The sequence below is a fragment of the Plenodomus lingam genome (assembly GCF_022343315.1).
Source record: "Plenodomus lingam strain CAN1 chromosome Unknown contig_11, whole genome shotgun sequence".
In the NCBI taxonomy this organism is placed as follows: Eukaryota; Fungi; Ascomycota; class Dothideomycetes; order Pleosporales; family Leptosphaeriaceae; genus Plenodomus; species Plenodomus lingam.
In genome coordinates, this window is record NW_027093929.1 from 2,225,873 (window position 1) to 2,251,841 (window position 25,969).

General features: G+C 52.8%; 11 protein-coding genes across 11 annotated transcripts; 6 read left to right on the forward strand and 5 right to left on the reverse strand.

Moving 5' to 3' along the window:
- Window positions 1-1,161: 1,161 nt before the first annotated feature.
- Window positions 1,162-1,975, forward strand: IAQ61_001103 (uncharacterized protein; the record flags this gene model as incomplete). The annotated part of the gene is made up of 2 exons (XM_003841119.2): window positions 1,162-1,279; window positions 1,374-1,975. The coding sequence occupies 2 exons, from the start codon at window positions 1,162-1,164 to the stop codon at window positions 1,973-1,975; spliced, it is 720 nt and encodes a 239-aa protein (XP_003841167.2).
- Window positions 1,976-2,244: 269 nt separating this feature from the next.
- Window positions 2,245-2,472, reverse strand: IAQ61_001104 (uncharacterized protein; the record flags this gene model as incomplete). The annotated part of the gene is made up of 1 exon (XM_066094975.1): window positions 2,245-2,472. One exon carries the CDS (start codon window positions 2,470-2,472, stop codon window positions 2,245-2,247), a length of 228 nt encoding a protein of 75 aa, XP_065955283.1.
- A 1,060-nt stretch (window positions 2,473-3,532) lies between these two features.
- Window positions 3,533-5,489, forward strand: IAQ61_001105 (uncharacterized protein; the record flags this gene model as incomplete). Its single annotated transcript, XM_066094976.1, has 4 exons — window positions 3,533-3,745; window positions 3,897-4,090; window positions 4,156-4,548; window positions 4,609-5,489. 4 exons carry the CDS (start codon window positions 3,533-3,535, stop codon window positions 5,435-5,437), a joined length of 1,629 nt encoding a protein of 542 aa, XP_065955284.1. The 3' UTR covers window positions 5,438-5,489.
- A 512-nt stretch (window positions 5,490-6,001) lies between these two features.
- Window positions 6,002-7,656, forward strand: IAQ61_001106 (uncharacterized protein). The gene is made up of 2 exons (XM_066094977.1): window positions 6,002-6,756; window positions 6,827-7,656. The coding sequence occupies exons 1-2, from the start codon at window positions 6,638-6,640 to the stop codon at window positions 7,113-7,115; spliced, it is 408 nt and encodes a 135-aa protein (XP_065955285.1). The 5' UTR covers window positions 6,002-6,637; the 3' UTR covers window positions 7,116-7,656.
- A 1,438-nt stretch (window positions 7,657-9,094) lies between these two features.
- On the forward strand, window positions 9,095-10,438 carry IAQ61_001107 (uncharacterized protein; the record flags this gene model as incomplete). Its single annotated transcript, XM_066094978.1, has 1 exon — window positions 9,095-10,438. One exon carries the CDS (start codon window positions 9,095-9,097, stop codon window positions 10,436-10,438), a length of 1,344 nt encoding a protein of 447 aa, XP_065955286.1.
- A 2,523-nt stretch (window positions 10,439-12,961) lies between these two features.
- On the reverse strand, window positions 12,962-18,191 carry IAQ61_001108 (uncharacterized protein; the record flags this gene model as incomplete). Its single annotated transcript, XM_066094979.1, has 3 exons — window positions 12,962-13,385; window positions 13,446-17,517; window positions 17,564-18,191. The coding sequence occupies 3 exons, from the start codon at window positions 18,189-18,191 to the stop codon at window positions 12,962-12,964; spliced, it is 5,124 nt and encodes a 1,707-aa protein (XP_065955287.1).
- Window positions 18,192-18,584: 393 nt separating this feature from the next.
- Window positions 18,585-19,013, forward strand: IAQ61_001109 (uncharacterized protein; the record flags this gene model as incomplete). The annotated part of the gene is made up of 3 exons (XM_066094980.1): window positions 18,585-18,623; window positions 18,671-18,777; window positions 18,860-19,013. The coding sequence occupies 3 exons, from the start codon at window positions 18,585-18,587 to the stop codon at window positions 19,011-19,013; spliced, it is 300 nt and encodes a 99-aa protein (XP_065955288.1).
- A 309-nt stretch (window positions 19,014-19,322) lies between these two features.
- On the reverse strand, window positions 19,323-20,796 carry IAQ61_001110 (uncharacterized protein; the record flags this gene model as incomplete). Its single annotated transcript, XM_003841109.2, has 3 exons — window positions 19,323-19,689; window positions 19,742-20,593; window positions 20,702-20,796. 3 exons carry the CDS (start codon window positions 20,794-20,796, stop codon window positions 19,323-19,325), a joined length of 1,314 nt encoding a protein of 437 aa, XP_003841157.2.
- Window positions 20,797-21,413: 617 nt separating this feature from the next.
- On the reverse strand, window positions 21,414-22,580 carry IAQ61_001111 (uncharacterized protein; the record flags this gene model as incomplete). The annotated part of the gene is made up of 2 exons (XM_003841108.1): window positions 21,414-22,460; window positions 22,521-22,580. 2 exons carry the CDS (start codon window positions 22,578-22,580, stop codon window positions 21,414-21,416), a joined length of 1,107 nt encoding a protein of 368 aa, XP_003841156.1.
- A 578-nt stretch (window positions 22,581-23,158) lies between these two features.
- On the reverse strand, window positions 23,159-24,845 carry IAQ61_001112 (uncharacterized protein; the record flags this gene model as incomplete). The annotated part of the gene is made up of 2 exons (XM_003841107.2): window positions 23,159-24,344; window positions 24,394-24,845. The coding sequence occupies 2 exons, from the start codon at window positions 24,843-24,845 to the stop codon at window positions 23,159-23,161; spliced, it is 1,638 nt and encodes a 545-aa protein (XP_003841155.2).
- A 340-nt stretch (window positions 24,846-25,185) lies between these two features.
- On the forward strand, window positions 25,186-25,440 carry IAQ61_001113 (uncharacterized protein; the record flags this gene model as incomplete). The annotated part of the gene is made up of 1 exon (XM_066094981.1): window positions 25,186-25,440. The coding sequence occupies one exon, from the start codon at window positions 25,186-25,188 to the stop codon at window positions 25,438-25,440; it is 255 nt and encodes an 84-aa protein (XP_065955289.1).
- Window positions 25,441-25,969: the final 529 nt, after the last annotated feature.

Consider the following 25,969-nt stretch of genomic DNA (forward strand, 5'->3'; position numbering starts at 1 on the left):
CAGGTCTGTATATCCGCCTCACAGGCTGTGTTTTCACTATGCTGCGGTCCGCGGAAGCTGTTGCCTGGCGCGAGTTGGAGGCCTTGAAGGGAAGGTCCAATAAAGACAATAAGACGCGCGTCTTGCATGCTCGAAGCCTGCGCTTGACTACCTAGATTCGACCCCAAAGTCTACTGACTTACTCTAGAGTTGTTCTTTTCATCTATGAGGGGACAACGGGAGTGTTGAGGAGAGTGGGGTAAGGAGTAGACGCCACAGTACATACGTCATTTCTGTGGCTGCTTGTGGCGTCACCACCATTTGCTCACCCATGCTTACGAGTACGAGTAGCCACAGTCACACATAAGTATAGAGACAACACATGCAGCTCTAAGAAGGAAAACTAGGTAGCAATTTCATAGCAACCAAAAAAAAAAAAAACGGGGCGGTATTGTACAATTTTCCTCACTGCACATCAAGGCTGTTATACGCAGATTTCTGATTTAGAATAGGAATGAAGATGGAGCCTCTCGGATTCGCAGGGAAATAGCACTAGGTTTCCCGTAATTCTTCTTCTCCAGTGTAGCCACAACAAGCAGGGCAGATCTCTCTCTGTGTTGCACTTTGATAAGTAGATTGTACTTGGATACAGCATACAGTACTTTATTGTCTACAGAAAGATGAAGGTTGACAGGTGGGTGAGTGAAGGTCATGGTCACACGTAGATGGATCTCGAATGTTCGTTAGTGGGTGAGGCCGATGCACGTGCGAGGACGGGCCAATGGATTCATGTCACGCCTCACGACAGCGACACCTATCGTCAATCACGTATATAGTAGAATTGCGACCTAGAGAATTGCCCATTCCACAATATTGAGGCTCTTCTGAAACTCTGTTTTCACAATCTTATCAAAACGCACGATACTGCTACTAATAGGTAACGGTCCGCATACCACATACCACGGCATCACAAGGCTGAAACTCAAAAGTTTGGTGACATCACGCACGGGCCGCAACTGAGAGAAAGTCGCGACTGGGAATTGAAACATCGTGTGATCTTCCAGTTATTTGCCCCTCGCACCCACGAAGAAACAGAGACGTTAAGAAAGAGAGAGAAAAGAACTCTCCCTCCACCTAGCTCGCGTTCGCGTATACTCCACGCCTTAAAGATACCATCTGGCAATGGCAACGCAGACGCTTCACGGATCATGTGCCTGCGGCCGCAATCGCTATGTCGTCGAGATGCCTGCGGGCCACATGCAGCGGGCTGAACTGCTCTACGACAACACGTCTGCCTCACGTAAGCCAGCAACCTTTTATTCTGGACTCTGAAGTCTGAAGCGAGTCTGGTGGCAGCAAAAAAGAAAGACCAAGAGACTGACTGCAACATCTAGGACTATTGTCGTCCAGCCCGGCAACCATCTTCCTCCGCGTGCCGCTGGACTGGTACACGTCCGCTACCTTTGCGCAGTACCCTGACGAGACACGCCTGAGCATCCAACGCAGCTTTGTATCGCCCTTTGCACCACACACTCGTCGCAAGTTCTGCGGCTACTGCGGCACACAACTCTCGTCCTGGACAGAGCGCACACGGGACGACGCCGAGCACATCGCATTGACTGTGGGTAGCCTGCTGGACGAGGACCAGGCGTTGCTGGGCGACCTTGGCCTCTTGCCAGGGAGCGACAGTAGCGACGATGAAGCCACCCTAGTAGGGTCCTCGCGCTCAAGCACGACGCGGTCTACCGCACGCCAGGTAAATTCACCGCGCAGGGCAGGCGCGCCATGGTTCGAAGAGATTGTGCGAAACACCCGGCTGGGGCGCTTCAAGCAGCAACGGGGCGCGCATACAGACAACGGCGTCCGCGTCGAGTGGGAGGTTGTCGAGTGGACCGAGGGCGATGATGGCGATGGCGATGACGAGAGCCGTACCACACTCAGCAAACGCAAGATTGGCGATGTTGACGTTGCTGATGACAGCACCATGGCTGGCTGAGCATCTGCTTGCTGTCACTGTCGCTGTCACTGTCGCCGTCGCTGCCACTGCCACTGCCACTACCTCTCCCGCTTCCACCGCGGTGCTTCCACTATTTCCCCTCTCATGGATTCTCGTTTGTCACTAGATGGAGGTCGCTCACGCTTCAGTGAACCAACGCAAAGGTTACTACACGGTCATCTGCAGACTGCAGCATCAACACGGGCTCGGAGTTTCCACGGTGCATTTTACTTGATGTACAGTAAAGACGAAAAAAAAGCAATGGCATATCACACATCACCAAACCTTGTTTGAGCTCTGCGCTGGCCGCCGTTCTCAGTTGCTGGTCCAATGACGGTCTCGGGTCTTGCCTTCTGTGCATCGAGGTCACCACTTGCATCTGCCAATACCAGTATCATTGACCTGATGCACCCAAGGCCATTGTATTGGGACATGTCGCTATCCAAGCTCACTGCTGCCATGCGCAGCACTATGTATATGGGGGGGCCGCCCACCATTCTCTTGACTTAGCGCACTGCGGCTCGCCGGCCCCGTTCCCTCCTGGACCCTGGCGTGCTCCCGCGCAGAATCCTTTGAAGTTTGTTCCATGTACCCTCCATGCTGCATGCATGCAGCTTTCATCTCGTGCAAAGTAGAGTATGAAGTTGCCATGTCCCACAATGTACCCAGTACTGTTGGATGCACACTCTAACATGAGGTATAGGGATTACCTACCACAGCAGATAGTCGCACTGCGTCCGATGCAGGCACCACTGAGATCCGCATCCTTTATCTCGCCTTACGCCACCGATCTACCCCGAACGGCTTTTGCTGCTCCGTATCAGAATCGCGTATCGGTCGCTATCAACGGCGTCTGCAGCTGATTGGTTCCGTCACGTGTGTTCCTTGCACAGGCGACCAGGATCGACTATCTTGCTCTGCTTGGCCATTGCACTTTCTTATCAGTCAACTACCCAGAGCACATATGTGACTTCATTAGTCCATTAGTCGCCCGCATATTTCACCCTTATTCACGGTGCCTCTGCGGAGATGGCACCCTCTAGAACCCTTGATCTCTCCCGTCCTCGACACTTCCATGGCGACGACCTGCACGGCGGAACTTGTCCGGCAGTTAGTTATCTTTGGCGTCGCTTACCATCTGGGGTTACGTGAATAACTGCGTGTCTATGCAATCGTGATAGGTGTCCGAGTCGGCAGTGTTCGTGGCAGAGTGTGTCCGGACTTAAGATGCAGAGCTTTGCCTTTTGATCTTGGGCGATGATCCCCATGGGCCTTTGGAGTTCCCCAGTATCACAACTTGTTTATCAATTTCTTCGTGCATCCCGCGTCGTTTCAGAAATAGGGTTGACAAGCTTTTGCGATCCATCTGCAATTAATCTATCTCTCGGTCGTTGGTCGGCTGCCAACACAGACACACCAGGTCTTTGACTTCTTGCGCCAGTGCCATTTCGTTTCCACCCCTTTTGGACTACCTACGACATCCACTGCATCACATTGAGGCCGCAGTTGATTACTTACAGCTTTCGACTCACCATATCACTGCCACTAGCTTTCGTCATGGATAAGGAGAAGAAGTCGGAGAAGAAGTCGGCGTCGTCGTCAGCGTCATCGGAGACGCCCCGCCTGCATGGCGACGACGCAGTCGCCATTGGCGAGGTGTTGAATGCCTCTGGGCACAAGCAGGAGCTTGAGGCCAATTTCGGCCTGGTATCGTTATGCTCGATAGGCATCACCGTTGGCAATGTTTGGGCGGCACTGGGTGGTTCAATTGTACGTCGCCATGCCCTACAGTCTCTTTTCCTGCCCTGTCCTTTTTGCCATCCTGGATTGCTATTCCTCAATTCCCTATGGTGGGATAGATCTCGACCACAGTCATGGAGAAGCCAAGTGAGCGTATCCATATGCTGACCACATTCCACAGGTTATCGCGCTCTACAATGGAGGGCCGGCTGGTGTCATCTATGAATTCATCGCAGTTGCGGCATGTTATTGCACAATTGCTGCATGCATCGCTGAAATGGGCTCTGCAATCCCTTCCTCAGCTGGTGTCTATCACTGGGCCAGTGTTACAGCTGGGGCCAAGTACGGCCGCATAGTCGGGTTCTTTGCTGGGTGGTGAGTCCATTGTCGCACCTCTTGCACCGTTCACACGACGAAGCAATCGCTAATCATAACCTTAGGTGGAACTGCCTTGGCTGGATCTTTGGCACCGCCTCCATATCGTCCATCCTCGCCAATCAGATCATCAGCATGTATGGTCTCTTTCATGAAGGCTATGCTTTCGAACGCTGGCACGTCTTCATCGTATATCTCATCATCACCTGGATGTCCTGTGCCGTGGTCCTCTTTGCCAACCGAGCCCTTCCAAAGATCTCGACGCTCGGCTTGATACTCATCTTGGCTGGCGTGTTCATAACAATCCTCGTTTGCGCAATCATGCCAAGTAGAACAGGGAATGGGTACGCTACCAACAGCTTTGTGTGGAAAGACTGGTCGAACCAAGCCGGCTGGTCAAGTGATGGCTTCGTCTTCTGTGCTGGTATGTTGAACGGCGCTTTTGCCGTGGGTACTCCGTAAGTTTTCTCCAACCAGCCACTCCCATTTCGGCCATCGAGCAAAGTTGACAAGTACAGTGACTGTGTCTCCCACATGGCTGAAGAAGTGCCCAATCCACACAGCAACATTCCCAAGGCCATTCTGGCGCAATACGCCGTTGGCATCGCAACCGCGTTCCTCTACCTCGTCACAATCTTCTATTCAGTCAACGACCTCGACTCTCTCTTCTCCAATCCCTGGCCCTTTCCTCTTGCCGAGCTCTATCGTCAGGCCACGAACAGCCATGCCGGCTCCCTAGGCCTTCTCATTGTCATTGTCCTCCCTACGTTCTGCACAAACATTGGCACCTACATCACCAGCGGGCGCATGCTATGGACGCTAGGTCGCGACAACGCCACTCCCTTCTCGGCATGGATTGGCAAGATTGACAAGAAATGGGGAAACCCGTTCAATGCGACGATCATCTGCGGTGTCATCAACACCATCCTGGGTCTCGTGTACATTGGATCGAGCACCGCGTTCTCGGCGTTTGTCGGTAGTTTTATCGTCATGAGCTCGCTCAGCTATCTGGCCTTTATTCTGCCCAACATGCTCACACGTCGACGCTACGTGATCAAGGGACCATTTACCATGTCCACGCCAGTGTTTTATACCGTTGCCGGCATCGCGTGTGGGTATATGCTTGTTTGGATTCCGATTTACTGCTTCCCGTTTGCGGTGCCGTTTGACGCGACGACGATGAATTACAGTTCGGCGATGGTGGGTGGATGCACTTTTCTGCTTGGCTGTTGGTATGCGTTTATTCGTACGCGAGGCTATGTCGGGCCGAGGCGGTTGGTGGAGACGTTGGAGAGTGTGGAGGGTATGGTGAGGGTGAGGGAGAGTGTTGGTGCTGAAAAGGTCTGAGGTCTGGGGTGGTTTGGGGGGATGAAGGGTTTGGGGGGATGAAGGATTTGGGGGGATGAAGGATTTGGGGGGATGAAGGATTTGGGGGGATGAAGGATTTGGGGGGATGAAGGGTTTGGGGGGATGAAGGATTTGGGGGGATGAAGGATTTGGGGGGATGAAGGATTTGGGGGGATGAAGGATTTGGGGGGATGAAGGATTTGGGGGGATGAAGGATTTGGGGGGATGAAGGATTTGGGGGGATGAAGGATTTGGGGGGATGAAGGATTTGTAGGGTTGAATAGATTTGGATGAGATTTTCAGTGATGTATGAGTACTTTTTTGCATTCCAATTTATATTTTCATGTGCATTCCAATTTATATTTTCATGTGCATTCCAATTTATATTTTCATGTGCATTCCAATTTTATTTTCTTTGTGCATCCCAATTGTTACCCGCACTTTATCCTTCTTCAACACACTCGACTTGCATAGGCGTAGCTAGAGTATGGCATGATGTTGCTACTTACCTTTCGGTACCGGTACCACTAGTCGTCACTTCCAAGCGACATGCCCCTCTCTCCCCCGCAATCTCCACACCCCCGCTCAGCGCCACCCCCGCATCACGAGCCCACACCTCCTCCCGCCGAAAACCAGATTCCAGCCGACCAAAAGCTCAAAGCGGATGTGATGGACCTGTGCAAGCCGTGGGGGCTGTGCTGGGCTGCATTGGGCCAAGAGGTCTTGGGTGGATGTGATTTGTGCAGTTGATTAGGCTGGGCGGGATATCAAGGTGAGGGGTGTGCGTGGACTTGAGGTTGGAGTTGCGCTGTTACTCTTGTTGATTCGAGGTCTGGGGATATATTGTGCGTGTTTGATTGTGCATGTGTGGGCAACGGTGTTGTACTGTTTGGGACTGGGTTTGGTGCTGGACGAGGCGATAACCGTACGCTACGACAGGAATCAGGGTGCGCGCGCTGGGTTTGGGAAGAAGGGCTAGGAGGATCTACGACGTTGAGGGGGATCGAGGTGAAGAGTTGGGAAAGAGGTTGGATTTTTGTTGGGTTGGGTTTGAAGCTGGTGGGGAGGAAGGCGGGGGGGTGAGAAGGCGAGATTACTACGTTTACCGGCGCAGCGGCACGACGACTCGGTGCTTTTTATACATATATACAGCCATCGAGGAGAGAAATCAGCGCATGGTCGTTGCCATTGTGCGATTGGATGATCATGGCGAATAACGACGAGGGGAGAGAGGGACACGGGTTACCGTTCAGCACAATGGTCATTGCCATCCTCGTTCCCTCCGTCATGGTCGTTGTTGTCGTCGGGCTGATTGTACTGTAAGTCATGGACTGGTTTGGATGATTCCATCTCTGTCTGTGGGAGTGGGACTAAGTGGAGACGATCTAGCCATCGACGCCGGGTGCGTGTTTTCCCCTGTTTCCCTTGCGAAGACGATGTACTGGTGAGGCAAGAACGGAGACAGACGCGGCAGTCTGAACTGGAAAATAGTATTCAGGCACAGCATTTCTGCGACTGGCTGGCTGGGCAAAAGGAGAAGCATCCAGGGTCGGTGCCGGCAGTGGATCCATTGTGGTATGTTTTGTTTCTTTGTCGTCGAGGTTTGCTGTGCATTGTTGGGGTTCGGTTTCCGGTTGGGAGGTTTGGTGTTTGGTTGAGAGAGGGTGAAATTCACTAATGGGAACGTCTAGTGCAATCTGTCTAGAGGAATTCGAGGCCGAGGCGCAAGTAAGAGGATTGCAGTGCAGTCATGCGTTTCATTCACAGTGCTTGGATGAGTGGTTCACGCGGTATAATGAGTTTTGTCCTCTTTGCCATCGGGCGATTATCCCGGGGAGGAGAGCGGTGAAGAAGAAGCCGAGGGAGAGGACGGTTGGATTGCCGGTTGTTATGATGGTTTGAGGGTGGGCGAGGTGGATTGCTCGTGTGAGAAGAGGTGGGCGCTGGAGGCTAATCGAGGACCTCGTTGGGGGTGGGGTGCAGGGAAGTGGTCTTTCTACAAGGGCTGTTGTGGTTTTGTTGATTTGTGTGCGGACAAAGGGATACCCTGGCAGCGTTTTTGACAAAGTTTTGGGTTTGTGTAGCGAGCTGGATAGCGAAGAAATGAGGCGTTGTAGGAGAGTAGTTTGGGTGGATGATGAGAATGTGAGGGCTGTTACCCAGGTACGGTGGACTGTATGTGTTTACAGGCTCTGGTGAAGCACTAGCGTAGAAGAGAGCAGCAGCAGCAGCTACTACTCATGCGCTCGGGTAGTTTGAGTATCATGTGATTTGCCACTGCTACATCCTGGCCATTTTGATGGCACAAGACAAGTAACGTGATCCTCAAACTAGCCGAGATCACTAGTACTCTAGGCACCGGCATGGTTAGCGAAGGGACGCTAGCGGGAACGTTTCTTCGGCCCCACCAGAGGACTTGCTTCTCGTTCCCCCGTCCATGTCCATGCACCAACACACCAACACACCAACACGCCAACACACCACCCATACTACCACTATATCATCATCACCACCATCCAGTCTCATCCCATTCTCACGACATGTATAAAGAGCCAATGCATGGTACAGTACTAGGAAGGTGACACCCTTGATGCATCTCTCGTTGATGGAAAGATGCGGGCCCCATGTAGAGGATACATGGAGTACTCTACTCTACTCTACTCTACTCTACTCCCATAGTCCCTCCTATCCTATCCTATACCATCCTGCTTGTCCGAGTCGAGTCGAGGGAGAAGGAAGCAAGTTCCATCTCGATGGCTGGCCTGGCCCTGTGTTGTCGGAAGCGGAAAGGTGGGTGGACCCCTTGTTCCCAAGGTGGAAAGGTGACGAGGTTGCTGGGACATGTCACGCCACCAACGCTTCCGGTGGTCTGATTCTCTCTGTCCTCCAAAGGGCCCATCGGCAGCGCCCAGCCAGAACAACAGCTGCAAACTCGAACAAACCCGTCTTGTCGTGCAACCGCCATTTCTCCGAGATGGCCGTTTGAGCGGGAGCACACAGGTGTATTGCCCCCCTCGAGCCATTCTCTGCTTACCTAACCTACACACTCTGGAGAGACACTCCTTGCCGGACCTGCCTATCGCCCGGCTACACCCGAACTCTCACACGCACACACACAAACACACACACACACCCACCCACACATCTGTCACCCACAAACACACCCACATACACCCACATACTGTACTCTACACACCCACCTCACAGGGAACCCCTCAAGTAGGGTAACCCAACAGTAGACCATCATCTGCCGCCATACCATACCTACATACACTGCCTCCTTCTCTCCACCCGGCTCTCGGATCTCTCTCCCCTCCCCCCTGTGACTTGACTTACTCATACCCGTAAGCAGCTACTACAATCTGCCATCACAAGACATCGTTGCTGCGAAACCTCTTCTCAGACCCCCCCCTTCCAACACCTCCTGCCTGGAACTGAACGCCATAAGCCCCGTCTCATTCACAATCGAGACAAACCGTCCACGCCCTTAGTACTTATATCTGTAACCAAGCTGGCTCCGTCTCCTGCGTCCGGCCGCCCCATAGTCTCACGTGAGTGGCTTGGCTCCGTCCAATAAACCGACCTCGTGCCAGCGTATCTCCTGATCAACGCGTGAGCTCTCTCGTGCAACAACCCCCCCACCCCTGGACGCCCATCATGGACCACAATTGGGATGGATTCTTCAATGCTGAGAGTATCAATATACCGAACGACCAATGGTCAGACTACCAACAATCATTGCACCCCCCTCGATCCTCTCAGATGCCAAAGTCCGTGTCCACCGACACATCGGGGTCCTCGCCTGAAGACATCACCAACTTTGACTCTCTGCTCAACGGCGTCTCCGTCGACCCTTACTTTGACGACTCCCTCTTCACCTCAAACGACTACTTCCTGAGCGACCTCGAGGTTCTGCAGCCCTTTGCCAACAACGTGGCCGCCGGCGGCAAGTCCTCCACCACCGAATCCTCTCCAGAGCCCAACGCAACCATCGCCCCATACTCGAATCCTCACTCTCAACCGCCCTTGGCCAACGGACCGACTCGAGCCTCGTCGCAAATGTCGCCGGCGCAAGCCCAAAGACTGGCCCTGCAACGCTCCAACACCATCCCCAACCCCGCCCTGGATTCCCTATTCTCCAACCTGGGCGCCTCGGGCTTGGTCGAGGATCTCAGCTTTCCCAACGGGCCAAGGGGTGTGTCGACCTCCTCCAAGGCAGGTCTGGACAGGTCCCAACCGCCAGCCAACCAGACCACCAAGCGCACCAAGAACAAGCCCGACATCCTGTCCGCCTGCTGGACGTCGCCGCTCTGTCCCAATCACGACCAGGATGGCCCACCTCCCAATCCCTCGACGTGTGGAGGAGGATGCGCCCCATTCTTGTTCGCCAACGAAGACGCTCTGCCCGCCCTCAACCACCTTCTCACGGAGCCTCGGGAGGTCACCGCCGAGGAGGGCGTAGTCGAAATCCAACCACGGCCTAGGAAGCGGTCGGAAAGCGATGCCTCCTCCAACGGTTTCTCTGGCCGCTATTTTGAGGCCAAAGCCAACACCACCTCGCCCGTCGTCCATGGCCAGCAGCGTATGAAGAGCGAGGGGACGGACGAGTCACCTCCCAAGGAATCACCAAACACCAATGAGGAGGAAAAGCCAAAATCTCGCCGCCGACTACCGCACAACCAAGTCGAACGCAAGTACCGCGAGTCCTTGAACACCCAACTCGACTCTCTTCGACGCGTCGTGCCCGCCCTGCAGCAAGATGCGCGGGCGTGTGACGGCGCAGACATTGAGGACCTCCCCGCCCCATCAAAGCCCAGCAAGGCCGTCATATTGGCCTCTGCGACGGCCTACATCAAGCAGCAAGAAAAAGAAAAGAAGAGCCTAGCCGAAGAGAACCAACTACTACGCACCAGAGTCAAGGCACTCCAAGCCTTGGTCAAATGCGACGATTGCAGTTTGATGCAGTACGTCATGGATCTGAAGATCAAGCAAGCAGCTTGAGGTATGAATGCCTTGGCAACACACTTCCTCGACCAATCCATCGAAACTGGGTGCTGGCATCTACACATACACATGCACACACTACAAATTATAGAAGAACGCTCGTTCAGTCTCCCTTGGTCGATCTTTCTCCGACAACCGTCCTCCCCCGGCTTATGAACTTTTTCAACCCAGACGTTCATGATGATCCCCGACTCTTATGCAAATCCGGGAGGCCTTCTTGTTATTTCGACTTGTAATGAAATGAAACGGCGTTGATGGTCTGATGGTTACCGTACACAAAGCATGCCGCATGCGCTGGGATCAGCTCACCGCGCCAACATTAGGGGCGGACAATGTGGGTTTTGTATTGCGCGCGGGGGTTTTTTTTTCAAACGGGTTTGTTGGGTCTGGGGTGTGCAGTGGGCAGGGTCGAATGACGGAAGCTTCGATTCGAGGGTGTTTGTTTTGTGGGGGTTGGGTTGAAGTAGTTGGAGAGAGAAGGAATTGAAAAATAGATGTATAGATGTTGTGCTTGTGATGATGATGATGATGATGATTAGCCTCCACATGGGAAAAAAAGGTTCGAGTCTGCATTACCAAAGAAACAACAGCCTTATCTACGATACCTGTACATGCCTAGGAACAAATCCTCGGAACCTTCCCACCCATCAGGCACTCATCCATCCATCTATATCCCCCTCCCCCATGCCCCAGCCACAAATCTCACACCCTAATCACACAACCCCCAACCCCCGCCCCACAAATAACGAGCCCTATTTCCATTCCACTCCTCTCTTCTCTAGGTCTATCGATTGCACAGCCCATGCGATTCTCTTTCGCACCGGGGAAATCAATCCAGCACCTGAGGCGAGGGTGGGATGTTTCGTCCGGATAGCTACTCGGTGAGAATGTGCTGTAGTATGCACATGTCATTAGATGTCCATTTCCTGGCGCACATGGGACATGTCGTGCCACAGCATGCATCAAACCTTTTTTTTTTGTTCTTCTGTTTCGAGGAGGTTGTGGTTGGGACGTCTGGGAGATTGATTGGGGTTGCGTTGGGTTTGCGTTGGGTTGGGTTGGGTTGCGTTTGCGCAGGCGTGCGATCTTGTCGCCCGATCTTCCCTGTTCTCCTCACGCCACTTGGTCTCGCCACCGGCGCGTGCATGTGCTGGGTGTTTGGGGCTCGTGTGAGGGCGTGGGGTTTTTGGTTGTGGTTGTGTTTATTTTGAGACGGGGGGGTTGGGTGATTGTCAGTTCATGGTGTGGTGTGGTTGTATTGTGGGTGTTGGGTGTTGGGTGTGCAACACGGTAGGTATATCATGGAGTTGGGGGGTTGGCTTGGTGGTGTTTACTGTCTCTCACACACAAACACACGGATACAGGGAGATGTCAGGATTGTCGATGCTTTGTGGTATACCGGTACCGATACCTAGTTGGTAAACAACAACACCATCTTCACCACAAACACCATTCCTTCACACCTACCCATCCAACCTACCCCCACAAACACACACAACCCCACCCAACCAGCCCGGCAACAAAACCCCCTCACCCCCACCACAAAAATCCCACACCCCACCACGCCCCCAAACCAAGCCAAACGAAAAAAAAAAGAAAAAAAAATATAATAAAACACAATGCAACACACCCTCTTCAAACCAAACACACACAACTCCCACAGCCCAAAATCCCACAAACTTCAACTTGCCTCCCTCCTAACCAGCATCCTCCACCACATCCTCGCCCCAACCGACTACCTCCCATGCACCACCTCCGCCCTCTCCACCCGCCACTCCCACCCAGCCTACAACCCGCCGCCCGAACAAAAGCACACTGTGCTCGTCGACGACGAATTTGTCCTTGTTGATGAGGAGAGGGGGCTGGATGGGGGGCCGATTTGCCGCGAGGGTGTTATTGCGGGGTGGTGGGGTAGGGAGGGGGAGGGGGGGGGGGAGGGGAAGGGGAAGGGGGAGATGGGAGAGGAGGGGGTGGGGAGTGCGAGGAGGAGGAGGAGGAGGAGGAGGAGGAGGAGTGTGCAGTGGTTTGCGGGGAGGGTTAGGAGGGGGAGTGAGTGTGAGTGTGGTGATTGAGTATTTTGGTCGAAGGAGGGGCGACTATTGGGGATAGGGGGTCATGTTTTGTATTTCGGGATAGGGGGTTTTCCTCTTGAAATCTCAGGAGTCAGGATCCCTGCGTGTTGTGAACAAAGGCTAGAGACAACGACAACGACAACGACAACGACAACGACAACGACAACGACCACTTCCTTTGGCCAAAGTGAGACTTGGATTCTTGATTTTACAAATCCTTGCGCCACAAGGGGATTTGATACTCGCACATTTCATTGATCATCTAAACATCATGATAACAATACTGTTACAACACTCCCAAGTCCACCGCCCTTCTATCCTCCAAAACATCCCGCGATACACAATGCCAACCAGACAAACACTGTAATCGCAAACATCACATGCAAATGAACACAATCCCTCCCTTTGAAAACCCCCCCCCCCCCCTTGAATCCACCCCCCATACACCTCACCCCTGCGTCCTAAACAAACTCCTCAGACCAGAACTCCACCTCCTTTTCCCTCCATGCTCCTCTTCTCCTACACTCGTCGTCTGCCGGTGACTAAGCCTCTGTCTCAAGCTATGACCCGTGCCGGGGCGCTGACTTGTTGCGTGTGGATTTCTGAGCGTCGTGGGCCAACGTCTATGCTCAGAGTCGGGCGATGATGCAAACATGTCTTGTGGCATGTCCATTGTGCTGTGTCGGGATTTGTGGCCGGGCCTGAAGTCTGATTTGGCTGTGATGGGAATGCCAGAGGAGGTGCGCGGGCGGATTGGTGTTGTTGGCGGAACGTGGGAGGTGTGGTCGTCGAACGGTTCCGATGGTAGGGCTGGTGAGCGGAATGGTGTTGTAGGACGGTGACCTTTTTTGAGAAGGTTTCTATAGCGTTTGCTGGGTTGTGTTAGTAACTATTGATTGGATGGGTTTCATGTATGATGCAGGAATACGTACTCCTTGTGCTCCTTTTCTAGCCGGTGGAGCTCAGCTTCTGTGTGCTTGAGATCTTTCTTGAGGTCATGTTTTGATCTTCTCAGGTCGCGGAGCTGTATTGCAGTCTCATTTCTCAACATACGTACGTGCTCGACTTCTTGAGCCCAACCGTCGAGATCTTCGTCGTGAGAATGCTGGCTTGCGCGTGTTGGTGGCCTATCTCCTTGGTGTCCCATAGAGAAGATGCTCTCAGGTCGAGGACTCTTCGTATGCCCTGTCGAAGGACTCGATGGCAACGAGTAGAATGTATCATCCAAGATGGTGATGTGACGCGAGCTATTTGGACTACCGATGTGAATAGGGTCCACCCATTCTTCTAAAACTTGAAGCTGCTCAACTTTCTCCTGGAGTTGTTCCACAAGCCTCTGGAACGCCTTCTTGTCTTCTCGCAGTGATTCGACCTCTCGTTTTAAAGCGGCGTACGAGTCTTTCGAGGTTTGCATCTTCTCGATTTCCGCGTCTTTTGATCGCAATTCGGCTTCGAGTCGGCTTGTACTGTTCCTTGCAACAGTAGGCCGTGTTTGATGTGCGCGCTCCTCGTGCTCCTTTTTCAACCCATTGTAGGCAGCATTCAAAGATCGTATCCTCTTGTCGCTTGAAGATCGCAACTCGTTCATGTAGCTCTCTTTGAGAGACAAAGCCTCTTCTAGCTTGGCTTTTCCTTTTTTGAGATCGCCCAACTCCACTGTCTGTTCATCAACCTGTTTATGTAAGCTCCGGTTTTCGGCAGTCACCGCCTCCATCTCAATCGCCTTCTCAGAGAGACGATCTCTCAATTTCAACTTTGCGCTTCTCGCAGCGTCTAGCTTTGCATGGGACTCGGCTAGTTTTGTCTGGGACTCTGTGAGATACTCTTCGAACTGCCTACTACTCTCCTTGACCGTAGCTTCGGCCTGATCCATGTCCTTTGTTACGCGCTCAAGAATAGACTCCAGACGGGAGTTCGTTTCGCGAACAGTGTGAAGATCGTTTTCGGCTGATGCTAGGCGTGCAGATAGATGTTGTTCTGACTGTTCCAGCTTCGCGTTGGATTCACGAAGTATCTTAAGGACATGATCAGCTTCGAGCAATTCAGTAGCACTACGGAGACCTTCAACTTCCGCAATGTCGAGTCGCATGGCTGTAGCGCGCAATTTTTTTTCCAGATCATCCTTGTCCACTGTTACTGTCTTTAGATGATTTTCAGACTGAGCGTAAGCGGCGCGTAAGATTTCAGTGTCGGCACTACTCGATGAGAGTTGAGCCAAGTATTCTGCTGTTCTCTGTTCCAGCTCCAGGACGCGCTTGTGAGCATGTGCAGCATCTTCTTCAAGACTCGCACTATGGGCTACAGCTTGCGCCAACTGCTTTTTCAGGTCGGTCTCCTGCTTTCGCAATCTGGCAAACATCTCTTCGTTTGCAGAAAGCTCGGCAACATGAGAGCTATTCTCAGACTCAATATCCAATAGTTGTGTACGTGTGGACAGTAGATCTTCTTCCAGCGTTGTCACCCGGGCCACAGACTCGTTCAGCTGGCTCTGTATCTTTGCGCGGGACTGGAGAAGAGCTTCGAGTTCGACTTCCTTCTCATTCAACGTGGAGACTAGGTGAGCTCTTTCTGAATCAGCGTTGAACAATTTCGATTGGGTTGATGCAAGCTCAGACGTGGCCTGCAAACTCAAGCCAAGTGCAGCTGTAAGACGTTCCTCAGCATTCGCCCTTTCCTGTCTGGCAGTACGGAGACTGTTATCAAGGTCCTTGTTGGATTCAATTGCTTCTTCGAGATATCCCTCTGTCTTGAGCTTCTCTCGACGTGTCATGTCAATCTCCTCCTCTGCCATCGATAGCTTCAGTTGGAGAGTCTCCGCCCTTTGCTCTGCAGCTTCCCAACGCGATTTGGCGACGGCCAGCTCTTCCTGTTGATCCTTAGATTGCATCTGCAGCGCTTCGAGGCTTGTAGTCAAGACCGCATTTTGCTTTTCGTACTGGCTCAGCTCATTTCGGACAGCTGACAGCTCAGTGAGGATGCTGTTTGAATCGCTCTCCACTTCTGCCAGCTTTGATTTAGCGACGAGAAGCTGATCCTCGAGAAGTTTGTTGGAGTTGTTCGAGGCTTGATATCTTGCTTCTGCCTCCTCTCGAGACAATTTGATCTCATCCAGTTGCTCATGGAGGTTTGCAACCTGTGCCCTAGAAGATTCGCTATCCCTTTGCGCCGAGGAATAGGCTGCCTCAAGTGTGGAAGACACATCATGAGCAGCCTCGAGAGACGATTGCAGCTCTGAGACGAGAGACTCAAGCTCCTTACGACGCGCCGATGCGTCATCTAGGCGCTCTTCTAGAGCATTCTTAGCTACAGAGCTGTTGGCCAAGTCATTCTCGAGTTGGGATACCCGCGTCACCAGCATAGTGCGTTCACTTTCGATAGACTTGAGCTGATCTTCGATACTGTCGCATCTCAACCGATAACTTTCCCTGGATTGGAGCGCGTCAATCAACTGAAGTTCTGTGGATTCCTTGGAAGATTGAATATGATGTACCTCCTCTTGCAAGTCCAGTTTGGCCTGGTCGGCAGAAGCCAGCATCCCTTTCAAGACACGCAGTGAGGTCTCGAACTCAGTGAGTTGTGTCCTGTTCTTCTGTAGGTCCATCGCGTGTGCCTCCTTCATCGCTGTTTCAGCAATGTGCGCATCTTCAAGCTCCTGCTGAAGCGATACAACTTGTCCTTCCAATGTCTGTAATCTGTCACGTAGCTCTGCTCTCGATTTTTCCATTCGACTTAGCTCAGCTTCACCATCCTTTTTGTCTTGTTGTAAGATCAAGAGTGACTCTCGTGCTTCCCTTAGATCCGCCTCGAGAGAAGTCTTGCCATCACGCAGAGCCTCGAGTTTTTCACGGTTGTCGTGATCCAGGTTTTCCAAAGATTGGACGCGTGTCTCGGCAGCTTGTAAGTTGTTGCAAGCTAATTCGTATAGAGAACGCGTCGATTCGAGCTCAGTTCGAAGTGCGCTTTGCAGGGCTCTCTCTTGCTCGAGTGTACTTTGCGCGATAGCATGCTCGTCCTTCAGCTGTGAGATGGTTGCACGATTCGTCTCCACCTCAGTACTCAATTGCTTGTGAGCATTCGTTTCGGTTTCGAGATTGCGTCGTAAGGTTACCACTTCAGATGCAAGTGTGGCCAGAGCAGCCTTGGCGTTGTCGGTGGCTTCTTTGGATTCCTGCAGTTGCGTCTTCAACTTGGAGTTCTCCACAGCATCCGACTCTAAATGTCGTACTTTATGCTCGAGAAGTTGGATGTATCGTGTACCTCGGTCCAGTCGCTTCTGCAAGTCTTCCCGCGCACGCTCTTTCTCGTTGAAGCGATCCTGAAGTGAAGCTTCCTGGCGCTCAGCAGACTCAAGCTTACTCTGTAATAGTCGTGTGTCTGCATCCAAACTGGATGTACGATGTTCAAGCTCTTGAAACTCTGAAGCACGAATCTGAAGCATCTTTTCCAAGGCGAGCTTCTCTTCTCGCAGGATATCGATAGTCTGCTGCTTATCTTTGTCACTGTGCTCGAGATTGCGGATTTCTTGGGCTTTGTTATTCAGATCTTGCGTCAGTCGATCTTCAGTCTCTTTCACTGAGAGCAATTGTTGCTTTGTAGCTACAAGCGTTGCCTCCATGGCAGCCCTTGAACGCTCCAGAGTCGCAATGCGTGACTGATGGTCCTTGATCTCGTGCTCAAGTTCATCACGAGATGCCAAGATAGATTCGTTGATTTCTCTGCTCTGTGCACACTCCTCCTGGAGCTCCGTTATGCGGCTCCGACATGCCGCCAACGCACGGTCGCAATCCCGCTTTGCTTGTATCAAGCGACTGTCTGAAGTACGAATTTCAGTGGGTGACTCTAAGCCAGGTGTGAGGCTCCGATCAAAAGTGGTGGGTCGTGTGGGAGTTCTAGGTGAGCCGAGGGAAGATTCTGAATAATCAGACAGTTGCGTGGGTGGAGAAGGAGGTGGAGACAGGAGACTGCGTTGCAGACGATGCTGTGATTTGGGCTTTGGGGTCGAGTCTGGCTGGTTGTCAGCATACATAGACATGCAGTACGGCCGACTTGCATTGCAGGGTCAACATGGAAGCACGTTCCAAAGCCTCAAGAACCTCGACATTTCTTTTTTCTTCCACACGCAAAGCCCGCTTCAGGCTCTCCATCCTTGTCTCGGCCTCTTTGCTTTGAAGATCATTCCCTGTTCTACTCTGTGACAAGTTCTTTGCGCTGGTTGCAATCTGCCTCTCCTTGACCGAGATGTTTACGGCCATGCGGAAGGCAAGTCTGCGAAGCGAACTGACAGAACGTTTGGCCTCAGCACCTGCAAGAGCTTGGACCTTGAGTTCGTTGCGGAGCGTGTTGCGCTGATTCTTGAGAAAATTGAGATGCGCCCAATTCGAAATCGGCATGAGGCCCTCTTCCTCTTCGGTCTTCCGAGGATCCGAAGCGCTCGCAGCATGTTTGTCATTGTCATTGAGTGATGGACGGTATGAGCCCCGGTGATCCAGCACGAAGCTGTCTGTCATGGCCGACGATATGGACCGGCTCATATGCGGAGCGGGACCAGGTCGCGTGCGCGACTTCGACCTGTCCCTCTTTCCGAAGCTGGTCGGAAGCATGTTCTCCAGACCAGTGCGCGAACGAGTGCACGCAGCAGGGCGGCGATCCTGGTCCGAGCCATTTGGTGGGGAAGCCATAGTGGGCGAACGTCTGCGACTCTGCCGCTACATTGAGGAAGTTTATGCAAACGTCCGTGTTGGGTTCGTGCCTGGCTGCCTGAAGTGTATAGTGCGGCCCATGGGAAGGCCACGCGACAGAGTGGTTGCGTTGTTTCGCAGGGCTGAATGAAAGGGCGGGACGCGTTGTCAGGCGAATGCAGCAGTGGGATTTTTGTTTTAAAAAAAAATAGGAGCAAGGATAGATGAGGGAAAAGTGGTCAAATTGGCACAAGGATGAGGATAAGCTGCAGCGGGGGAAAAGGGAGGATGCAGATAAAAGAGGGCTGGGACTGTTTGGTAGGCTGCATCGGCCCACAGTGGCCTGGCTGGTAGAGAAGCGCGTCCGGCTACGTGGGAAGTCAAAGTGGGAAGATGGGCCGTCACAATGATAAGGCGTTGGAAATGGCCGTGGTACGTTGTGTGCGTAAAGCCCCAAGAATAGTCCACAGCACAATCAGGTTGTTGGGCAGGTGCAGGGTGAGATGCGCTGTGCCCACACTCGCTGGTCCTGCTTGCGCACGCAACCCTTCTTGCGCCTGTGGGAAGACGTGGGCTATGATGGATGGTATGCTGCCCAGCCGCTGGAGACCTGGCGACGGTGGGGAGGCCAACCGCGACAAAGTCCGAGGCTAACACGGAGGATCCAGGAAGCCAACTTTTCAACCTGAGACCGTCAGACCGTCAGACCGTCAGACCTCGCTTTTCCACTCCAGGGAGGTTGCCATACATAGGGGGGTTATCAGGAGAGAACCTTGGAATGGCGCCCAGTTCATCATGAATTATAGGCACGGTATTGATTGAGAAAATAGGAATCCATCATGTACTCTAGCTGTCGTTCTCGATGTTTACATCCATGGCCCCTCTCCCAAATAAACAGGTGCTGTATACAGTGTACCACTGTACTACGACTCTCCTAGTATTGCTTTGCTATTTTCGACAGACACGTGTAATCACCTAGGCCGCCATCGCGATCCACCGTTCCGTGTTGTACCGACATCGCCTAGGGCCATCACCTCGACCAATCTGCCAACTCGATAGTCGTCATTTGGTCCATCATCCTAGACCCAGTCTTCACGGTGACTGTGGTCGCACGAAAAGCTTGCCATTTCTCTACTTGGTATACTGCTTCTGCAGGAGCTTCGCAATCGTTGTCAACTGGATGTTGCTCGTTCCCTCATAAATGGCACCAATCTTGCTGTCCCGAAAGTACTTTTCCGCAAGCCCCTCTCGTACAAAGCCCATACCGCCCATCCACTCCACAGCCGAGCTCGATACTCTGCCAGCGACCTGTGAAGAATAGAGTTTGGCCATGGCTGCATCCATGACGAAGTCTTCTCCAGCCTCCTTCTTGCGAGCTGCGTTGTACACGAGGGCACGAGCGGCCTGGATCTCCGTCCAGGCTTGCGCTAACTGATGCTGCATGCCCTGAAACTCTCCTACCAGTTGGCCGAACTGCTTGCGATCATTCCATGCGTAGCTGCCAACCATCAGTCATTGCAAAAATTACAAAAGTCGCCGCCGTCACTTACCCCGCAGCATTCTCCCATGCACCAAGCGCCAAACCAGTCATTTGCGCGGCGATGCCAATCCGTCCCTCGTTCAAGAGCGCGATGGCGTACTTGTAGCCCTCATACTCGTTGCCAAGCAAGTTCTCTTTAGGGATCTCGACATCATCGAAGTTGATGACACAGGTACTACTTGCCTTGATACCAAGCTTCTTCTCCTTCTTCGCAATAGAGAAACCCTTGGTTCCCTTTTCCACAATGAAGGCCGTGATACCCTTGTACTTTTTGCTGGGATCGAGGTTGGCGAAGACGATGAAGAAGCCCGCCTCCATGCTGTTTGTGATCCACATCTTGCTACCATTGATCTTGTAGCCATTGTCTGTTCGTGTGGCCTTGGTCGCAAGCGCAAACGCATCCGAGCCCGAAACCGGCTCAGACAGGCAAAAGGAGCCCACCGTGTTGGTGGCAAGCTTGGGCAGCCACTCCTTCTTTATGCGCTCGGAGCCATACTTGATAATGGCTGTGTTGACCAATGTGTTGTGCACATCGCACAGTACGCTGACACTGGGGTCAACGCGAGCGAGCTCCTCAATGGCGATGATGGCCGAGGTGAAGTTCATGCCTGAGCCGCCGTAGGTCTCTGGGATCTCAATGCCCATGAGACCCTGCTCGAACAGCTGCTCGACCACAGCGGGATCCATCGTCTCCGCTTCATCCATCTCTCGTGCCTTGGGCAGAACAACATCGTTGGCAAACTTGGACACAGACTCGCCCATCAGCTGCTCAGTCTCGGACAGGTGCGTGATGGGCGTTGGGGGTACGTCGGAAATGTCAACGGCTTCTGGCCGTCTTGCCGTTGCAGAGAGGCATCGAGTCCTGTAAAAGAAGAACAGTGTTAGTCGTGTATGCGATTGTCACAGGGTTCTTTGGTAGGATCGATTCAACAACGAAACAAGGATTAGGATAGCAAAAGTGCACACCTACTGCGGGGCGACACGCGGGGCGGCGCGTGAAAGCGGGCGGGACGGGGCGGCAGCAGCGCGCGCAAAGGGTCGTAGTGATCGCGAGAAGGAAGACATGATTGATCTGATGGCAATGGCAATGGCAAAGAGGAGGCCTTGTAGCAAAGAAAGATTGTGGGCTGCAAGGTAGAATGCAAGGTAGAAAATACCGTTGGCCGCAACGTTGCGGCTGAGCCGAGGCAGCATCAGACAGCCTTCCTTTGGTAGCCGCGCTGAAGCCGCGTTCCACCCGGGCGGTCTGGGGGAGGCGCCCGATGGGCCCCTGTCACATGTCAAGGCCCATGACGTATTGCAAGTCCATGTGCTTTTTTGCCCAAGAGGCCAGAAGTTGTAAACTCATGCGCTCGGGTAGTTTGAGTATCATGTGACTTGCCACTGCTACATCCTGGCTGTTTTGATGGCACAAGATAAGTAACGTGATGCTCAAACGAGCCGAGATTACTAGTAAAAGCGGTTCAGCATGCAGATGAGAGGTATATCGCACTGTTTGTAGGAGGAAGTTGGACAAGGCCCAGAGCAACCCCGATTGTGCACTCATCGAACTCGAAGACCCAAATGGAGATGCATTTTGACGCGGACAAAGAGTTTTGATGCGAAGGTTATAAACAGACAGTGCTCTCAGCCAGCCACCAGTCAGACGGATGGGTCCTACTATAGGTACCATGGCTATCAACTCATTTCGTACCCTGCGCCCCATGTGGCACGCCCGCTCGCCGCCTCGCCATACTTTGGCCCATTGCATTCCTCACCTCCTTCTCTTGATGTACCGCGTTATTCACCATGTACTTCTTCAATGCTTCCCTCAGCTCACTCTTCGCCTTCTCATTGTCCCGGTAGGGTATACTCTCCATCTCCAACAGCCTACTTGCATCTTTGTTCGCCTCCGTCACGAAGTGAGTGAGACGGTCAAGTTGCTTGTGGCGCGCCTCTACCGTGTCCTCTGCCGTCGAAACCGGGCGAGCCGGGTCTGCGTGGTAGAGTGGTGCAAGGAAGGCGAGGAACTGCACAAGCGAAACCGACGTCTTCTTCACAATCGTAATGACTTGAAAGGGTAGATACGGTGGGCGGATCTTGGTAGAGACCAGAAACGGGTTGATATATTTGGAAAGGAAGGTTGGAAAGTCTGGGCGAATCACCGCGCTTACTTCGAACGTGGCCACGGCGAGGACACCAAGGTATCTCCAGTAAGAACCCTGCCTCATGAAACCAGCAGCGTTGGTCATCATGAGCCCTAAGAACACAGCGACGTAGATTAAAAGTACCTCGCCAAGTCCGTGCCACAAATAATCCTTTGCGGTTATACATGTCTCCCGCGGACATCGTCCAATGATTCCCGGGCCAAAGCGATCGTATGCAAAGCGCTTCACCGGATCCAGGATGATATCTCTGGAGTTCTTGAGTTGGATGTAGAAGTCGTTGGCCTGGTCCGGGTCGATGTTTGGGCCAATTTTATCAGGATGGTACTTGATGGTCAGACGTCTGAATCGCGAATTGATGCCACCTTCGTCCACGTCAATGGGCACACCGAGCGTGTTGTATGCATTGCTGGAGCGTTGGAGGTTCCAGTCGGTTTCATAGACGGTGAAGGCAAAGTAGGCGGCGTAGATGACAAGGAGGATCTTGCGTCGGTCATTTGCGAAGCGTACAGAGCCGGACTGGGGTTTGGGGTCACCGGCACGAATGAAGATGCTGTAGAGGATGGTCTGCGTCCAACCTGCTGCCTTTCGACGCGTTAGCTACATGACCACCATGTGCGAGCACAATGCGAATGGCAAACAAACCAGAGGTATGAGGAATTGCCACACGAGAAATGGCGTGAACGTGTCCCAAGATATTTCCATGACTGCGAACTCATGGGCGAAGGAGACAGGTGGCGCATGCGCGCGAAGGAGACAGGTGGTGGATGTGTGGGTGCACGTGTTACCTTAGTGTTATTCCACGGCCAACTTGCATTGTTCGGTCCACGCCGACGTGTTAGGTACCGGTACCTATCTAGCGGACTAATCTTCCTTGAATCATCGTAACGGGCCGCAACATGCCAAGGTACCTACCGTCGCGTCAACAATTCCAGGATCAACAAGTGTAGTTATGTCACAGATGTTGTCGCAAAGAAGTAATTTAGAAAAGATTCATTGTTCAACATGACTTTTGGGTATATGATGACGTCTAGTCTATCTTCATGTCTATAGCAAGTCTCAAGACTTCGCTAGCAATAAACGAAAATACAATCGACTCGGCCGGTTCCTTTACTCGCACTCTTGACGACGAATGCGTCGGGTATCTTTCCTTCATTATCTTCGCCTCCGCACAAACTCATCACAGTAATCGACTTTGCCGAACGGGTGACGTGCGCAATGTGAGTGATCGTATCTTCTCATCCCCCGCCGCTCAGCAACAGCAGGACCAAGATACAAAGCATCTAAGCTTGTGCACCGACCTGAGGCATGAGTCCTTCATCCTGCTCGCGCTTCTCCTTGAGCGAGCCATCGGTAGATCGGTTCTCCACGTCACTATCCGCGAGGTTGTACTCACGTACAGCGCGGGCGATGTCCGCCTCGTTCATGGCTGGAAGCTGCTTGGCTGCGTGGACGTACGACATCTTCTCAATGTAACCCTTGGCAAAGATGAGGTCAATCTCCTCAAGAGAGCGACCAGAGGTCTCAGGGTAGAAGAAATAGATGATGGGGATAAAGCAGGCGTTTAGGGCCGCGAAAAGAAGGTAGGTGCCCCAGCCAATACCGGTGATGAGGACAGGGGTGATCATAACAATGAAGAAATTCCAGAGCCAGTTGTTGATGGTTGAGAAAGCATTGGCCTTCTGGCGGGTCTTGAGAGGGTTAACCTCAGCAGGGTACAGCCAAGGCAGCGGAAGCCAGGTAGCGCCGAAAAAGGCAATGTATGTGAAGAGGCCGACGGCCGCACCCTTGGCAGCTTGTTCAGTGTCCGGAATCAGGCATGCAAATGTCAGAACCATGGAGAGGCACTGCCCAATCGTCCCGACAATGAAGAGCTTGCGACGACCTACACGCTCGATGAGGAACCATGAAGTGGTAGCGAAGATGGCGTAGACAATCATGTTGACTCCTCCCAAGAGAAGGGCAAGGTTGTGGTCGGTGCCAAGCACATCCTGGCACAGGATAGGGAAGTAGTAAATGACAGCGTTGCAACCAGACAGCTGTTGCATCATCTGCGATGAGGCACCCAAGATCGCGCGGCGGAAATGCTGAGTCTTTCCATTGGTGAGAAGAGCCTTGCTGGGGACCTTGCCACCACCGCCGGAAGCGCTGACAGCATCTCTAATGACGCCCATCTGGATAAGCACCTCTGGATCGTCGCGAGGTAGACCGTTGAGACCAGCAAGCACAGTAGCCGCTTCTTCCTCACGGTGATGAGTGAGAAGCCATCGAGGAGATTCTGGCAGGCTGATCATCATTCCGATCACGATGATGGCGAAGACAACCTGGAAAGCGATCGGGAACCTCCACGAGAAGTCATCCGGTCCGTACAAGCAACCGTAATCGATCCAATACGCGATGAGGGTACCGATAGCAACCATACTGCCTTCAATGCAAATGACCTTGCCGCGATTCTTCGCTTTGCAACATCTGGGCTTGTTAGCGGGAATCCAATGTGGTTGTATTCCATTTCACTTACTCGGCCTGGTAGGTGGGGATGGTGGATGTATTGATACCATTGCCGATACCGGTGATGCATCGTCCAATGATGAATTGGGCTGTTGCGCCGGAACCGACGGGCTTGATGGCGATTTGAAGAATGACACCGATTATCATGACTGTAGCTCCAAGGAAAATGGATCTTCGACGTCCAAGCTTGTCACCAGCAATGAAGATAAAGCAGGCTCCAAGGAAACAACCAACAGCGTAGATGGAAACCACGAAACCTTCGTAAGTGCTGTCATCTTTGACTTCAGGAAAAGCGGTGGTGAATGCGTCGGCGGAAATGATACCACTCATGACACCTTGGTCGTATCCAAAGAGCAGGAAATCTGTAGTCGCAACAATAGTGACAAGGACCTGGAGCATCCGGCCGGATTGGCCCCAGTAGGTAGGGACACCGCCCTCGGTTTCCTTGATGCGTGGTGCCATCTTGCTACAAGAGGTGGAAGCTGTAGCTATGGAGAGGAAAGGTTGAGGGGAAGAATCGTGGGGGGGATGGGGAGATGAATCACCTTTAAGTGATGATCCTCAACACACCAAGTCGCTAACTCGGTTTACAATGTCCTTGAGCGAGTCCACCGGAGACCCACTCCAACCTACGCTACCCGAGTATCGTCTTACACGTGGAGTAGACTAAGATGACAGTTTTTCCCAGCATCTCGGGCTTGGCTGGTGTTGCAATGCAACGTGATGCTCTTGACGACGGAAGCGCGAAATAAACTGTGGAGATAAGGCGAACTTGCAGGGACTGTCGGTGGAGCAAGACGCTATGGTCCAATCCAAGAGGAGCGGAGGAGGCTTGGGGTGGGAGAAGCAGTGCTCGGCAACGAGCAGTTTTCGTCTTAGTGTGAGTTCCCTCCACATCAACGTCATACCACGACGCTGTTGTGAATACTTTGTCAAGTCTTGCATACTGGCCGAACAGTGGTTGGTCTCGGGCCATGAAGCCGCCATGACTTCAGACCAGCGAGGAGCATGGATGGATGAGAACAACGGCGCACCAAGAGCAGAGTACTCTACCTAGGCCAGTGTTGAAGCTTGAGGAGTTGATTTGTTGGACGGCGATTCCAGTGAATCCAGTCAGTTCGCATAGACCATAGTAGAGTATTCGTGCTGGATAGCGTGGCGTCCCGAGTTTTCACATGAGCCAACAAATCCCATTCTCATTCTCAACCCATGGAATGCGCGACGTCATCCAGCGGCAACTGCATGCAGGGTTCTGCGGGCCGTGCGCGATGAGGCTCTGCAGCCTCTTCAGCTTGGCGCCGATCTTGTCCGAAAGTCAAGATGGAGGGTGGGAACCAGGAGCACCACAAGACAACTCTCTACACTGTCGTTGGACTGACATGTCCATGCCCGGTTACGCTGCCGTAAGAGCTGGCGGGGTCTTAAGCCGATCCCATGAATCAAGCCGGCCGGGACGACGTCACTTTCGCAAGATCAGTGAATATCTGTTGGTCTTGGTTGACAGAATTTTTGGCCATGTCGAAAGGGCCTCGGTGGTACTCTAGGTACTCCTACTGACCAGTGATGGGCAAAGCGAAGCGGCTCGG